This window comes from Trichechus manatus, unplaced genomic scaffold (genome assembly GCF_000243295.1).
Source record: "Trichechus manatus latirostris isolate Lorelei unplaced genomic scaffold, TriManLat1.0 scaffold00024, whole genome shotgun sequence".
NCBI classification, from domain to species: Eukaryota; Metazoa; Chordata; class Mammalia; order Sirenia; family Trichechidae; genus Trichechus; species Trichechus manatus.
The window spans coordinates 4,167,550-4,183,843 of record NW_004443960.1 but is presented as its reverse complement, the minus strand read 5'-3'; the positions used below and the strand labels follow the sequence as shown (position 1 = coordinate 4,183,843).

The 16,294-nt window shown below is 44.5% G+C and overlaps 2 protein-coding genes across 5 annotated transcripts in view; one reads left to right on the top strand and one right to left on the bottom strand.

Moving 5' to 3' along the window:
• HMOX2 (heme oxygenase 2) overlaps positions 1–1,383 on the bottom strand; it is a 40,599-nt gene extending 39,216 nt beyond the window's left edge. Inside the window, exon 1 of one of the 2 annotated variants that reach the window (XM_004373217.3) lies at positions 1,289–1,383. The gene's annotated coding sequence lies outside the window, so the exon portion shown is untranslated. The remainder of the gene's footprint in view (positions 1–1,288) is intronic. The other variant, XM_023728446.1, reaches the window with a different exon arrangement.
• A 6,318-nt stretch (positions 1,384–7,701) lies between these two features.
• Positions 7,702–16,294, top strand: part of NMRAL1 (NmrA like redox sensor 1) — a 16,992-nt gene continuing 8,399 nt past the window's right edge. For 2 of the 3 annotated variants that reach the window (XM_023728445.1, XM_023728444.1), the window contains exons 1-2: positions 7,891–8,073; positions 9,813–10,051. In XM_023728445.1, coding sequence (XP_023584213.1) covers positions 8,025–8,073; positions 9,813–10,051 — 288 coding nt within the window. In that variant the 5' untranslated portion in view covers positions 7,891–8,024. Of the gene's footprint in view, positions 7,751–7,890; positions 8,074–9,812; positions 10,052–16,294 lie in introns of those variants that run through there. The other variant, XM_004373216.2, reaches the window with a different exon arrangement.

The window sequence follows — 16,294 nt, the reverse complement described above, 5'->3', positions numbered from 1 at the left end:
CACACAGGTTAAAGTCATACCAGAAATTCAAGCTCATGTTTCCTTCTACTTGAAAGGACAGTTTAGCGGGAGGGGGAAGACAGCTTAAAGAACATAATCCACTTCCAATTTCAACAATCATATTTAGAAAAGAGCACCAAATCTGGAGGCAGATGACCAGGTTCAAGATAATCTGGGCCATCCTCTTGGTTGTGGGTACCAGGTAAAGTCACTTAACCCGAGTCTCATCATAACCTTCATCTCACAAGTTGGAAAACTCACAGGGTTGTTGGAAGGGCCAAAGAGAATCTTTGAGAGAGGGCTTCTTAAATTGTAGGGTACTGTACATTGTTTTTATTTTTTAAATCACACTCCACCCTGTCTGGTTTATAGAGTCATTGGGACAACACAGTGAGGATGAAGAGCGACAGGCCACTACAACTGGTTCATAAGAACCATTTTAAATGGCAGGACACAGGCCTTGTGCAGACACTGTGCAAGGCAGTCGTGGCAGCTTTTTACAGGGCAATTATTACACCTGTGCTTCTGAGGTGATAGGTAAACTCCTTGTCCAGATTAACCATCTGCCCCGAGAGCTGACCCCTCCCAATCTGCCACTCTGCACCAAGGCGTGCCATGGGTCACTCACGTTAAAGTCATGACAGTGATTCAAAGGGCACTTCCGACTGACGTGAGTCAGTAAAAAGGCCGAACACCCAGCGAATGCCAATGGCCCAGCCAAAGGCGCCACACCGGGTACCAATCTCTGACGTTGCGAAAGGGTCCGGTCCTCCCAGGCCCAACGACGGAGGGACCAAGCCGGGCTCGGCGGTCAGAAGCTGCAGCGTCAATTTCACACCTCGCCCGAAGCTGCGACCACGGGGGTCACCCTCGTGACATTGGGAGGGGGTGGGCCCAAACGAGTCCATCAGGCCTTCCCAGCTCCCTGCTGAAATGTCCTCTTGAAAGCAGCGTCTCGGGCTTTCGCCCTTACCTGTCACCTTCCCCACGCCCGTCTCTGTCCCTCAACTCCCCTTCTTGGCCTCCCCAGCCTCACCCCGCTTCCGGTCGCCCCCACCCCGCAGCGCCCCGGGCCAGCCCTTCTCTCGCCGCTGGCTGCCCCTCGCGCCCCGGCCCGCCCGGGTCTCCCCTCAGGCCCCCTCAGGCTCGCTCCGGGTGCGCAGCGGAGCGCTGCACGGGCCGGCCGAGCTCCCGAGAGCCGCACCCGGGCGGAGGTCAGGGCCCGCCAAGGGGGAAGCGCGGCTCGAAGAGCCGGGCAGGAAGGCCTTGGAGGGCGCAGGCCACTCACCAGTCGCGGGGGCGCTCAGCCGGTCCGTCAGCGCGCGGGTACCTTACTCACCAACTCCCTGAGGCGCCGCCGCCACGGCCGAGCGGGCAGGCGCGAGGCGGCCTGACGTGCCACGCAGCGCACGGGGGCGGGGCCTGCGGAGCCAGGGGGCGTGGGGCGGGGCTTGGAGATAACACGCCCCCTGCGGGCGGCACCTGGCACCTTGCGCTGGTAGCCCGGAACCGGAGACGCAGCCCGGGCTCTGCTGGGGAGTTGGGGATGTTTCTCAATGAATGCTAGCATTGACTAAAACTTGTTGCCGTCGAATCGAGAGAATGTTTATGAGGACGCCTCCGGGCTACACGTTTTTCTTGCCCAATCGCAATTAATCCTGTTAGATCCATCCAGTTATGCAAGAAATCAAGTTGTCAACCTTAACACCACCCTCTTCTCCCCTTGCCAGTTCAATCCTTTAACCTCTTCTGTGCGGCCCTACTGCAAATGTATTTCTCGAATCTGCACGCTTCTCACCATCAGCCTTGTATCTGGTCTCCCAGCGTTGGCCTTTTTCCCCTTTGCTAAAACCCTTCCACAGATACCCATCGCTCTTAGGACAAACGTCAAAATCCTGACCATGGCACATAAACCAGAGACTCCATCAGCCTGAGACCGGAAGAGATGGTGCCCGGCTACTTGGAATGACCGCCCTGACAGGGAACATAGCAGAGTTCCTGACAGAGCGGAAGAAAAGTGGGGTGCAGAACTCAAATTCTAGTAAAAAGACCAAACTTAATGGTCTGACTGAGACTGGAGGGGCCTGGAAGACATGGCCCTCTGACTCTCTGTTAGCCGAAAACTAAAACCATTTCCAAAGCCGCCTCTCCAGACAAAGATTAGACTGGGCTACAGGACATAACATGATACTAGTGAAGAGTGTGCTTCCTAGCTCAAGTAGATACATGAGACTAAATGAGCAGCTCCTGTCCAGAGGCGAGATGAGAAGGCAGAAAGGGACAGGAGCTGATTGAATGGACACGGGAAATCTGGGGTGGAAAGGAGGAGTGTGCTGTCACGGTGTGGAGAGACCAACTAGGGCCACATAGCAGTGAGTGTATAAAATTTTGTGTGAGAAACTAAACTGAACTGTAAACTTTCATTTAAAGCACAAAAAAAAAAAAAAAAAAAAAATCCCGGCCATGGTCTACAACTCTCCTCCCCCTGGCTCCTCTCTCTCCTCCCCAAGCTAGATCATGCCACCACCTCTTTATACTCACCTGATGCTTCACTCCACCTGCCCTTGCTGTTCCAGGCACACTGACTTCTAGTCATTTCCTTAACCATCAGTCAGTCTACAGATTAAGACTGGCAATATCCAGCATCGGCAAAGGTCCTATACGCTGTTTGCAGGAGTTATTGGAGATGGAGAGAACAATTTGACAAGATGTTAAAATCCAGAATGTGCACACTCTTTGACCCACTTCTAGGCAGCTATCCTAGAAGAATACTTGCAAGAACTCCAAGAAAGTCATTGCAAAACATAATATGAGACTCCATTTTTGTGAAAACTTTAGAACAACCTAAATGTCCATCAAAAAAGGATGACGGGGTTGGTGGTGGTCAACCATTCAACAAACAAGTTGCACCACAGTTAAAAAAAAAAAAAAAACAGACCCCCATCTAGGGAGGACATAGAAAACTCTCCAACCATTTAGTAGAAAGCGATGAGGAAGCTGTAGAAAAGTACGTTCAATAGATTTCATAGTACATAGATTAAACTAAAAAATTATTGAACACTATTTAATGACGTGAATGCTGATGCTTTTAAGGGTGAAGGGTACTGGTGCCTACAACTTACTTGGAAATGCATCAAAATATAAGATGGTTGGTGGATGTATAGATGGGTAGATGGATAGAGATCTGATAAAACAAATATAGCAAAATGTTAAGAATTGAAAAATCTAAGTGGTAGGTATATGGGTGTTCACTGCACAGTTTTTTCAACTTTTCTGTATACTGTACTTACAAATGTTCATAATAAATTTTTTGGGAAAATACATTTAGTATTGTTATGGATTGAATTGTGTCCTCCCCAAAAGAAATGTCTTCCACACTAACCCCTACACCTGTAAACATGATCCTGTTTGGAAATAGAGACTTTGTTGTTGTTAATGAGGTCACACCTGAGTAGGGTGGGTCCTAAACCTAATCCCTCTGGAGTGGTGTCTTAAAAAAAGCAAAATAGACATGGAGATACACACAGGGGGAAGACAGACACATCTACAAGCAGCCACAAAATGCCTAGGACTACTCACAAGGAAGGATCCTCCGCTAAAGCCCCTGCGCTGATTTAGACTTCTAGCCTCCAAAACAGTGAGACAATACATTTCTGTTCTTTAAAGCCACCTACTTGCGGCAGCACTAGCAGACTAAAACAGGTTGATCTCTCTTTCTTTTTTTTTAATCTACAAAATTATTATATATTTCTACATGTTCATGTGTAGGTGTACAAATACATCCCAAAGCCCTGTAAGGTTTACACACTAGAATGACTGAGAGATGCCAAGGGCCACTTTTGCTTTATCCATACCATTTAAATTTTTTAACGAGAATGCATAAAGGCATTATGTATTGCTTGGCTATAAAAACGAAATGAAAAAGAATAAATTTTAAGAAAAGGAAGTACACTCTGCACTTCCCCCTTCTCCCTACTTGGGCCACATAAAACTGAATTAAATGGAATGACACTGATTGAAGGAGCAGTTGGTGTGAGGCTTCAGATGAGATAATGTGGGGCTTAGCTTGTGCCTGCCACTTATGACGAGCTAGTCAAGGGCTCCCACTGTTATCATCATTAGTGTATGCCGCTGCACTGGGTGAACAGTCAAGTCCTTTGTCAGATATAGTCACACAGAAAGTGCTGAATCATGATGGAGTGCACCAGTCAGTAGCCAAATCTCTCCCCTCAAGGCTCTGGGTTGTGGGCTGTGTGGGGATTGGCCTTAGTTATCTAGTGCTGCTACAACAGAAATACCACAAGTGGATGGCTTTAACAAACAAACATTTATTTTCTCACAGTTAGGAGGCTAGAAGTCTGAATTCAGGGTGCCGGCTCTAGGGAAAGGCTTTCTGTTTCTGTCGGCTCTGAGGGAAGGTCCTTGTCTCTTTTCAGATTCTACTCCTTTATGTGGCTTAGCATCTCTCTTCCTCCATCTCTGCTTGCTCACTTGCTTGTTTCATCTCAAAAGAGATCGACTCAAAACACACCCTACACTAATCCAGTCTCATTAACATAACAAAGAAAACCCATCCCCAAATGGGATTATAACCACAGATATAGGGGTTAGGATTTACAACAGATATTTTGGGGGAGCATAATTCAATCCATATCAGGCTTCAAAAAATAAGAACTTCACCCCAGCCCGTCAAGCGGCCAGCCCACTTCCAGACAGCCTCTGGGTGCCAGCACAACTGGCTGGCAGCCAAGGGTAAGAAATGCCATTCCCTGCCACTTTTTGCCTGTCCTGGTTTCCAAGCTGCAGGTTCAGCAAGGCCAAAAGGCATTGGGGTTGCTCTGGTCCCGATGTGTTCCTGGGAGTTTACTCTTAATTAAACATGGGCATGTAACCTATGCAATCAAACAAGGTCTCATGCTCAGAAGAATTCTGAGCTTGGTTTAATGTTCTGCTGTTGGCATCTTGAAACTCTTAATCAGTTTTGAACAAGGGCCCTGGCTTTCCATTTTGCAGTGGGCCCCGCAAATTAGCAGCTGGTCCTGCTGGGGATCTTCCTGTTTGGATTTATTTCCTTAAAAGGGAGCCCTGGGAACTTTGGATTTTGTGGTTTAACTCCATGCAGCTGAAGAAAAAACCTCATCTTTTACCAGATTAATTTGTACTTCAGTTCCATTGAGTAGGTATTTATTGAATTCCTACTATTTGCTGAACACTGTGCTGGGAAGGAGACTTACAGAGACAGACAAGACATAGTGCCAGCCCAGACCAGGGGTCAGAGAAGGTTTCCTGGAGGAGGTGATGCTTATATGGAATTTTGAGGAATGAGTAGGAGTTAGGTGGTAGTCTGAGCACAGAGGTATGACATACTAGGGTATGGAGAAGACTACAAGAGATTTATGCAGGATAAAAACATAAATAAATGTTATCTTCATTTATAAATACAAACATAAGTAAACATAAATGCACGCTTATTAAAATAATATGTACAGTACATGCATTTTATAATAAATAAAGACCAATATTTTACATAAATAAAATACACATTATCTTGTGGGTTCTCTCCATCACGGGACTATGAGGTCAGTTAAACAGAGACAGTTTTAGTTTGGTTTCACTTTTTTTTTTTTTTTAAATAATATTTTGTGTTTTGGTGAAGGTTTACACAGCAGTTTAGGTGCACATTCAACAATTTCTTCGCAAGTTGTTCTGTGACATTGATTACATTCTTCACAATGCTTGAACATTCTCATTATTTCCATCTGGTTGTTCTGTTTCCATTAATCTAGTTTCCCTGCCCCCTTACATTCTCATCTTTGTTTTAAAGTAATTGTCAACCACTTGGTCTCATATAGGTGATTTTTAAAAGGAGCACAGTACTTAAGGGTGATGTTTATTATTTTTTAAACCAATATGTTTTTTAGCTACAAGGTCACTTCAGGGGTTAGTTTTGGTTCAAGGTTTGAAGATTATCTCAGGGCAATAGTCTTGGGGAGTCCTCCAGTCTCAACCAGTCCAGTAGGTGTGTTTTTGTTTTTTTAGGAATTTGAGGCTCTATTCCACATTTTTCTCCCATTCTATCAGGATCCATCTATTGTGGCCCTGATTAGAATGGTCTGTAGTGGAGGCTGTGCTTTAACTCCAGTGCCTGGTAATCGATTAGACAGTCAATGAGCAAATATTTACTGAGCACCTACTATGTACCAGATACTCTTTTATGTTCTGAGGGTTCAGCAGTGGATACGGACAGATCACCTGTTCTCAAGCAGCTGACATTTCTGAGCGGGTTTGTATACATTTTGGAACTAATGAATGAAATAAAAAAATAATGCTTGTATCCAGCCAGCAATGAGTTTTCAGAAGAGGATGCCAGGGTCATTTTTGAGTTTAAGGCAAAGAAATTCCACTTTTCTGTTGAAAAAAAATTCATATCTGTTTGTTATGGATTGAATTGTGTCCTCTAAAAATGTGTGTCAACTTGGCTAGACCATGATTGCCAGTACTTTGTGGTTGTCCTCCATTTTGTGATCTGATGTAATTTTCCTATGGGTTGTAAATCCTAACCACTATGATGTTAATGGTGGAGCCCTGGTGGCTCAGTGGTTAAGAGCACAGCTGCTAACCAAAAGGTAAGCAGTTTGCATCCACCAGCCGCTCTTTGGAAACCCTATGGGGCAGTTCTACTCTGTCCGACAGAGTCACTGTGACTTGGAATCGACTCCACGGCAACAAGTTTTTTTTTTTTTTTTTTTTAAATGACGTTAATGAGGCAGGATTAGAGGCAGTTATGTTAATGAGGCAGGACACATTCTACAGAATTAGGCTGTGTTGACTCAATAGTTGCATTGACTCAAGAGTCAATGCCTTTTGAGATATAAAGGAGAGAAGGGAGCAGAGGGTAAAGGGACCTCACACCACCAAGAAAGAAGAGCAGGAGCGGGAGCACCTTTTTTGGACCTGGGTTCCTGCTCTGGTAGACCAGGGGAAGACTGATGACAAGGACCTTCCCCCAGAGCCGACAGAGAGAGAAAGCCTTCCCTTGGAGCTGGTGCCCTGAATTCTGTTTTAGCCTCCTAAACCGTGAGAGAATAAATTTGTTTGTTAAAGCCATCCACTTGTGGTATTTCTGTTACAGCAGCACTAGATAACTAAGAGGCTGTTCAAGTAGTAGCAACCTCAGATGTAAGTTAGAGGTACCAGAACTGCCACAGACAGAGCCTCAGCAGGTTAAGAGTCACCGAGATAGATTTAATTATCTTCAGATGACACTCAGTATCTGAAACTTCAGACGCTCATGTAAGATAAAGAGTATATATATATATATATATATGTATATATATATATGCTTCTCCCATTCATCACCCACAGCGTCCTGTTAACGTGCCCTCCACCCAGTATTTTGCTACAACCCGTATTTACACAAATTCAATTTAAGCAAGCCGGAGGCGGGCAAATCCCAAACTGCTGCGCGGCCGCAGGAGCCGGGACGAACCATCTGTGCTAGCGGGGGAAAACAGGTCGGTTCCGCGTGCTCAGGTGCCGAGGCGAAGGGAAGTCAGAAGTAGGGCTTCCAGGGGTCGTTTACAGCCTGCTTCCGGAAAGGTGTGGCTCAGCCAGGGAGGGGTAGGAGCCGCGAGTGGGTGCCTGCGCCTCGCGCGGGATTCCAACTCCCCCTGCGCAATGGATTCTGCTGCAAAAAAAACAGGGGTCCTCCATTCCCAGGAGCGTTTCCCGCTGGTGTCCCGGCTAGGAGGTGACTCTGGCGTGAGACAGGGGCGGGAGGGGGCGACGGGCCGGAGGCTTGTGGGGTCGTCCCGAGGGACAAGGGGTGGACGGCCGGGGGTCGCAGGGCCTGAGATCTGCGGCAGCCCCACCCTGCTCAGGGCCGGGCCCCTTCCTTTGGCCCCTCCTGGGTGTGCGTACGGGGTCCTGGGTAGGGCCAGACCTAGACCCCTCGCCTCATTCCCAGCTCCCAGCCTCCCACGACCCCAGACCCGCCGGGACCGCTTTCCTCCGCTCGCGCGCTCATGACGGACATGCCGGACAAGAAACTTGTGGTCGTTTTTGGAGCCACAGGTAAGCGAGACGCCAAACTCCTAGACCAGGGGCCGAAACCGGGGCCCCGAGGGCAAGGAGCCGCTCATCCTCGAGCCAGGCTGTCCCCCAGGGTCTGAGACGGCCCACCGGGGGTTTGTTCTACCCGGAGTTGCCCACAGGGGTGAGATGGCAGGGACCCTACACCCGGGGTAGGACGGTGGGGGCTCGACCTGAGAGCAGAGTCCTTTTTAATTTTTAAAGATTAATTACTTTAGTAAATAGGTAATACTTGCGCATGATAGGAAAATTAAATCTGCTTCCCACCTCTGGCCCCCATCCCTCCCCTCCACCATCCATTACTGTTGAGCGATTTTCTCTAGTGTTCTACCAGACAGATTAGATATATTTAAATGGATTTTTTTCAAATGGTAGTGTTATTATTTTGCCCCCACTTGTTTTTCTTTCATATATGTATTTACCAAAAAACCAGACATATTGCTGTGCAGTCGGTTTCCGATTCATAGCGACCCTATAGGACAGAGTAGAACTGCCCCATAGAGTTTCCAAGGAATGCCTGGTGGATTCCAACTGCTGACCTTTTGGTTAGCAGTTCGAGCTCTTAACCACTGCGCCACCAGGGCTCCTTCATAGATATATATATATGTATATATATATACATATTATGTATATTTCAATATATGTAACAGCCTTATTGAGATATAATCCCCATACCATACAATTCACCCATTTAAAGCACACAACCCAGTGGTTTTTAGTGTATTCACAGAGCTGTGCAACCATCACCAAAATCAATTTTAGAACATTTCATCCCCCTAATAAAAAGCCCTGTACCTGGTAACAGTTACTCCCCATTCCCCCTCCCTCCCCACACCAACCCTTAGCAACTGCTAATCTACTTCCTGTCTCTGTGGGTTCGATTTGTTCGATTTGCCTGTTTTGGACATTTCACATAACAGGAATTCTACAATATGCAGCCTTTTGGGTCTGACCTGTTTCACGTAGCATTATGTCTTTAAGGTTTATTCACGTCGTAGCGTCTATCAGTGCTTCATCCCTCTTTATGACTGAATAATATTCCATTAAAAAATTTTAAAAGTATAAGGAAGATGCATGCTACGACATGATGAAACTTGAAGACATTATGCTGTGTGAAAGAAGCCAGTCACAAAAGGTCATGTATTATATGATTCCATTTATCTGAAGTATCTAGAACAGGCAAATCTAGAGAGATTGGAAGTAGATTAGTGGTTGCCAGGGACTGTGGGGAGGGGGGAAATGGGGAGAGACTGCTAATGGGTTCTGAATTTCTTTTTTGGGGTGATGAAAATGTTGTAAATTGATTGTGATGATGGTTGCACAGCTCCGTGAATATACTAAAACCCACAAAATTGTATACTTTAAATATCTGAATTGCATGGCAAGTGAATTATATCTTGATAAAGCTGTTATTTTTAAAAAGTGTAAGTAAGAGGTTGGAGCCTTGGTGGCCCAGTGGTTAAGAGCTCAGCTGCTAACCAAAAGGTCAGCAGTTTGAATCCACCAGCCACTGCTTGGAAACCCTGTGGGCAGTTCTCTGTCCTATACAGTCGCTATGAGTCGGAATCGGCAGTGGATTTTAAGTGAGGGTTTAATGAGAATTGTGTATGGAAAAGTCTCTTGGGTGTTTCTTGCTCTGGTAGAACATTCTCTTTGTGGACTTTCCCCTTGGGGGCTTCTCAGGCAGCTTTGACCCTGGAGGTCTTTCTGACTCTTTCCAGGTGCCCAGGGGGGCTCAGTGGCCCGGACACTCCTGGAAGATGGGACATTCAGGGTTCGAGTGGTGACCCGGGACCCTGGGCAGCAGGCAGCAAAGGCATTGAGGCTGCAAGGTGCAGAAGTGGTGCAGGGAGACCAGGACGACAAGGCCAGCATGGAGCTGGCCCTGACTGGGGCTTACGCCACCTTCATCGTGACCAACTACTGGGAGAACCTCAGCCAGGAGCAGGAGGTCAAGCAGGTGAGGGCAGGTGGAAGGCTGTTGGGGGGACAGGACTAGGAGCAGGGCATCTTAGAAGGACTTCTTGGGTCTTCAGATGGTCTCAGGAAGGCAGCTCCAACTTGCCAGCAAGAGCTGATCACTGTACCCTTTCCCCTCTTCTTCCATGAAGCCATCCTAGTCTGGTGAGGGTGGGGAGACTGCTGCTTTTCATCCAGTGGCTTTTTTTTTTAAGATATCATTCACGAGATATCTTAGAGAAAAAAAGCAGTACGTTGAGAATCATGAGCCTCAGATTAAGTCCTGCCTCTTTCAAATTAAAGGGACAATGGACTGGATCATGGCTTCCAAACATTTTTTTAGCTTTGAACCTTTCTTCAAGAGTAATGGAAGCCCATTACATAAAGTGGACAAAGATAGTTTCTCTGGTTGTAGGGGACCTCATTTCACTGTCCTGACAACAGCATTTGTTTCCTGTGGCTGCCGTAACAAAGTACCACACACTTGGTGGCTTAAAACCCACTGCCATCAAGTCCATTCTGACTCATAGCAAACCTGTAGGACAGAGTAGAACTGCTCCATAGGGTTTCCAAGGAGCAGCTGGTGGATTTGAACTGCAGACCTTTTGGTTAGCAGCCGAGCTTTTAACCACTGTGCCACTAGGGCTCCCTTGGTGGCTTAAAACAACAAAAATTTGTACTCTTGCAGTCCTGGAGGGAAGAAGTCTGAAATCATGCTGTCGACAGGGCGGCACTCCCTCCAGAGGCTCTAGGGGAGAATCCTTCCTTGCCTCTTCCAGCTTTTGGTGGCTCCAAACTGTAACCTCTGCCTGTTTTTTCATGGTCTTCTCCTCTGTGTCTTCTGTGTCTTATAAGGACATTTGTCACAGGATTTTGGGTCCACTCGAGTAATCAAGGATGATCTCATCTCGAGAGACTTAATTACATCTGCAAAATCTTTTTCCAAATGTCACATTCACAGGTTCTGGAGGTTAGGACATGGACATATCTTATTTGTAGGCTACCATTCAAACCATTATACAACCTTATGTGGCAGGAAGTGTTGTCCCCATTTAACCAATGAGGTCAGAGTGGTTAAATAATGACAAGGAGAGGTAGGGCCAAGATGGTGGAGTAGTCATATGCTTCCTGTGGTCCCTATTACAACAAAGACCCAAAAAAACAAGTGAATGGATTATATATGACAGTCTAGGAGCCCTGAACATCAGAGGCAAAGTTGAGGAATCAGACTGAGTGGCAGTGGGAAGGAGAGATGGTTCAGTAGAAGCGGCGAGTTATCAGACCTGACCCGGAGGGAAGCAGCACCCTGCAGGCCAGATCGGCTGGTACACGCAGTGAGGCAAGCAGTGGCACTCGGGATGCATTTTCTACACTGGGAGAGACCAAGCGATGAAGAGTCTACTCAAGCCTCCAGGACCAGTGAAAAGTGGCGCTCATTTGGCAAAAGATAATCACATGTGTCTAACCCACTGCACGGATCAAAAAACACCCTGTTTGGGAAGAACCTCTCTCCCATTTATCTGCCTCCTCCCTGCTCTGCACCGGGTCCCGGGCCAGCTTCAGTGATTGCCGCATCCCTTGGGCTGGAAGTAAGACCCATCACGTGCCCTGAGCCATTCTCCCGGCCTTGGACAGGGAACAAATTAACAAACAGGAAAAAACTAATCTGTCAGCTCCCCTAAGCTGGGAACTCAGGGCAGGCACAGCTCCTTTCCCTAGGCAAAGGCATAAGGGATCCAAGGATTTTGAATACCTTTCACCCCTGCATAGACCTGTGTTGGCCCATTTCAACAGTGTAGGCCCTCATTACCACAGTACAACAGGGTATATACCTGAAGCCTAACTTCAGCTGTATGAGCTATATGGTGGAGTGGCATGTTCGTGACATTTGACACCGATCTGCCCATTAAGCAGGGTCCTCACCTGCCCACATCAGGGGCCTGAGGACTGGTGGCTCCACCCACACCACCTAGCCACCTGTGACGGGTCCAAGAATAAGTGGTGCTTCCCAGTCCTTACAGCCAACAGCATTGGGTGCCCATAGTCCAGCTGAAAACCCACCCATCAATGGACTCTAGGGAACAGGGACACGCTTTCCTTCCAGATACTCAGGGGCAGCCATCAGCCCCCTGCCTTGCTCAGCGTGTGACCCCCTACTGCAGACAGATACCTGTGCCTACTCCAGTCACCCCTGCCCGTCTAGGACTGTAGGTGAGAGCCTGCATCACACACTTGGTGACTGACTACCTGGACACCTGAGCTAAATCCATACGAGAAAAGTAAACGGACTTCTGGGCTCACATACCTACTAATAGATCTAACCGCCTGGTGACAGGACATTAGAGCTTCAGAGGTGCCAATAATCAAACTAGCTCACACAAGCAGCCTATTTGGGCATATCAAAACAAAACAAAAAGCTAGGACACAGTAAGCAAACATAAAATAAATAAATATAATAAATTTATTGATGGCTTGGAGACAACAGTCAATATCAAATCACATAAAGAGGCAATCCATGATGGCTACAGCAAGCTCCCAAAACAAAGACTCAAGAAATCTTCCAGAGGAAGAGAACTCTTGGAATTACCAGAGGTAGAACACAAAAGATTAATCTACAGAACTCTTCAAAGAGATCAGGAAGGAGATCATGCAAAATGCAGAACAAGCCAAGGAACACACAGAGTAATAGAGGAACTTAAAAGATCACAGAAGAGCATAATGAAAAATTTTAACAGGCTGCAAGAATCCATAGAGAGACAGCAATCAGAAATCCAGAAAATTAACAATAAAATTTCAGAATTAGACAACCCAGTAGAAAGTTACAGGAGCAGAATTGAAGCAATGGAAGTCAGAATTAGTGAGATTAAAGATAAAGCACTTCACACCAACTTATTTGAGGAAAAATCAGATAAAAGAATTATAAAAAATGAAACCCTAAGAATTCTGTGGGACTCTATCAAGAGGAATAACCTACGAGTGATTGGAGTACCAGAACAGGGGAGATAACAAAAAATAGAGAGGGAATTGTTGAAGATTTATTGGCAGAAAACTTCCCTGATAACTGTGAAAAATGAGAAGATATCTATCCAAGATGCTCATCGAACCCCACACAAGGTAGATCCCAAAAGAAAGTGACCAAGACATATTATAATCAAATTTGCCAAAACCAAAGATAAGAATTTTAAGAGCAGCTAGGGATAAATGAATAGTCATCTACAAAGGAGAGTCAATAAGACTAAACTCTGACTACTCAGCAGAAGCCATGCAGGCAAGAAGGCAATGGGATGACACTGAAGGAAAAAAATTGCCAGCCAAGAATGATATATCCAGGAAAACTGTCTCTCAAATATGATGGCAAAATTAGGGCATTTCCAGATAAACAGAAGTTTAAGGAATTTGCAAAAACCAAAACAACAGGAAATACTAAAGGGAGTCCTCTGGTTAGAAAATCAGTAACATCAGATAACAACCCAAGACCAGACCACAGGACAGAGCAGCTAGAAAGGGAAATCACAAAAATAAATCAAAGCTAAAACATTGTAAATAGGGAAACAGAGAGGTCAGTATGTAAAAGATGACATTAAGACAAAAAAGGGACTAAAAAAAGGTAGTCATAGATCTTTCACATGGAGAGGAAGTCACAACGATATAAAGAAATAAAAGACTTGTTTAAACTTAGAAAATAGGGGTAAATATTAAGGTAACCACAGAGGAAACTAACAATCCCATAAGTCAAAATAAAAAACAAAAATATAAAGACTTAGCAAATACAAAATCAACAATGAAAACAAAATACATGAAGAAAAATGACTCAGCATAGAAAATTAAGCAGAAGAAAACAGTCAACAATACAAAAAAAAAAGACATCAAAACGACAGCACTAAACTCATACCTAACAATAATTCCGCTGAATGTAAATGGACTAAATGCACCAATAAAGTGACAGAGAGTGGCAGAATGGATTAAAAAACATGGTCCATCTATATGCTGCCTACAAGAGACACACCTTAGACTTAAAGGCACAAACAAACTAAAACTCAAAGGATGAAAAAAAATATGTCAAACAAACAACACTCAAAAAAGTTAAGGAGTGGCAATGTTAATCTCTCACAAAATAGGCTTTAAAGTAAAATCCACTAAAAAGGATAATGAAGGACACTATATAATGATTAAAAGGTCAATACACGAGGAGGACATAACCATAATAAATATTTATACACCCAATGACAGGGCTCCAAAATACATAAAAATAACTAACAGCATTGAAAAGAGAGAGAGACAGCTCCACAGTAATAGTAGGAGACTTCAACACACCACTTTCAGTTACGGACAGAACATCCAGAGAGAAGCTCAATAAAGAAATGGAAGATCTATTCTAGTAAAAAGACAAGACTTCATGGTTTGATTGAGACTGGAAGGGACCCCAGAAGACATGGTCCCCAGACTCCTGTTAGCCCCAAACTAAAACCATTCCTGAGGCCAACCCTTCAGACAAAGATTAGACTGGATTATGGGACATAAAATGATGCTTGTGAAGACTCTGCTTCTTAGCTCAAGTAGATACATGAGACTAAATGGGCAGCACCTGTCCAGAGGTGAGATGAAAAGGTAAAGAGGGTCAGGAGCTGGTTGAATGGACACGGGAAATCTGGGGTGGAAAGGAGGAGTGTGCTGTCATAGTATAGGGAGAGCAACTAGGGTCACATAACAATGTATGTATAAAGTTTTGTATGAGGGACTAGAATTGTAAACTTTCACTTAAAGCACAATAACAAGAAAAAAAAGAAACGGAAGATCTAAAGGCCACAATCAACCAACCTGATCCCACAGACGTATACAGAACACTCCAGCCAAATCAGCTCTTTTCCAACTCACATGGAAGCTTCCCCAGAATAGACCACATATTAGGCCATAAAGCAAGCCTTAACGGAATCCAAAGCACTGAAATATTACAAAGCATCTTTTCTGACCATAAAGCCATAAAAGTAGAAATCAATAGCAGAAAAAGCAAGGAAAAAAAAAAAAATCAAACACATGGACACTGAACAACACCTTGCTCAAGAACTACTGGGTTATAGAAGAAATTAAGGATGGAATGAAGAAATACACAGAATCAAATGAGAACGAAAACACATCTTACCAGAACCTTTGGGACACAGCAAAAGCAGCGCTCAAAGGTCAGTTTATAGAAATAAATGTACACATCCAAAATGAAGAAAGGGCCAAAATCAAAATATTAACCCTACAACTTGAACAAATAAAAAAAGAGCAGCAAAAGAAGCCCTTGGGCACCAGAAGAAAGCAAATAATAAAATTTAGAGCAGAATTAAATGAAATAGGAAAATAACTAAAGGAGTTAACAAGACCAAAAGCTGGTTCTTTGAAAAGATCCAAAAGATCGATAAACCATTAGCCAGACTGACAAAAGAAAAACAGGAGAGGAAGCAAATAACCTCAATAAGAAATGAGAAAGTTGATACCACAACAGACCCAAATGAAATTAAAAGAATCATAACAGAATACTATGAAAAATTGTACTCTGACAAATTTGCAAACCTAGAGGAAATGGACAAATTTCTAGAAACACACTACCTACCTAAACTAACACAGAGTTGGAACAGCTAAATAACCTATAACAAAAGAAGAGATTGAAAAGGTAATTTAAAAAACTCCCAACAAACAAAAGCCCAGGCCCTGATGGTTTCACTGGAGAATTCTATCAAACTTTCAGAGAAGAGTTAACACCAGTGCTGCTAAAGGTATTTCAGGGAATAGAAGCCAGCATAACCCTGATACCATAACCAGGTAAAGACACCACAAAAAAACAGAAAATTACAGACCAATATCCCCCATAAACATTACGCAAAAATCCTCAACAAAATTCTAGCCAATAGAATTCAACAGCATATCAAAAAAATAATTCACTGTGACCAAGTGGGATTAATACCAGGTAGTCAGGGATGGTTCAGCATTAGAAAAGCAATCAATGTAATCCATCACATAAATAAATAAAAAAAACAAGAACTACTTGATCTTCTCAATTGATGCGGAAAAGGCATTTGACAAAGTCCCACACCATTCATGATAAAAACTCTCAGCAAAATAGGAATAGAAGGGAAATTCCTCAGTATAGTTAAGGGTATTAATACAAAGCCAACAGCCAACATCATTCTAAATGGAGAGAGTCTGAAAGCATTCCCCTTGAGAACAGGAACCAGAAAAGGATGCCCTTTATCACCACTGT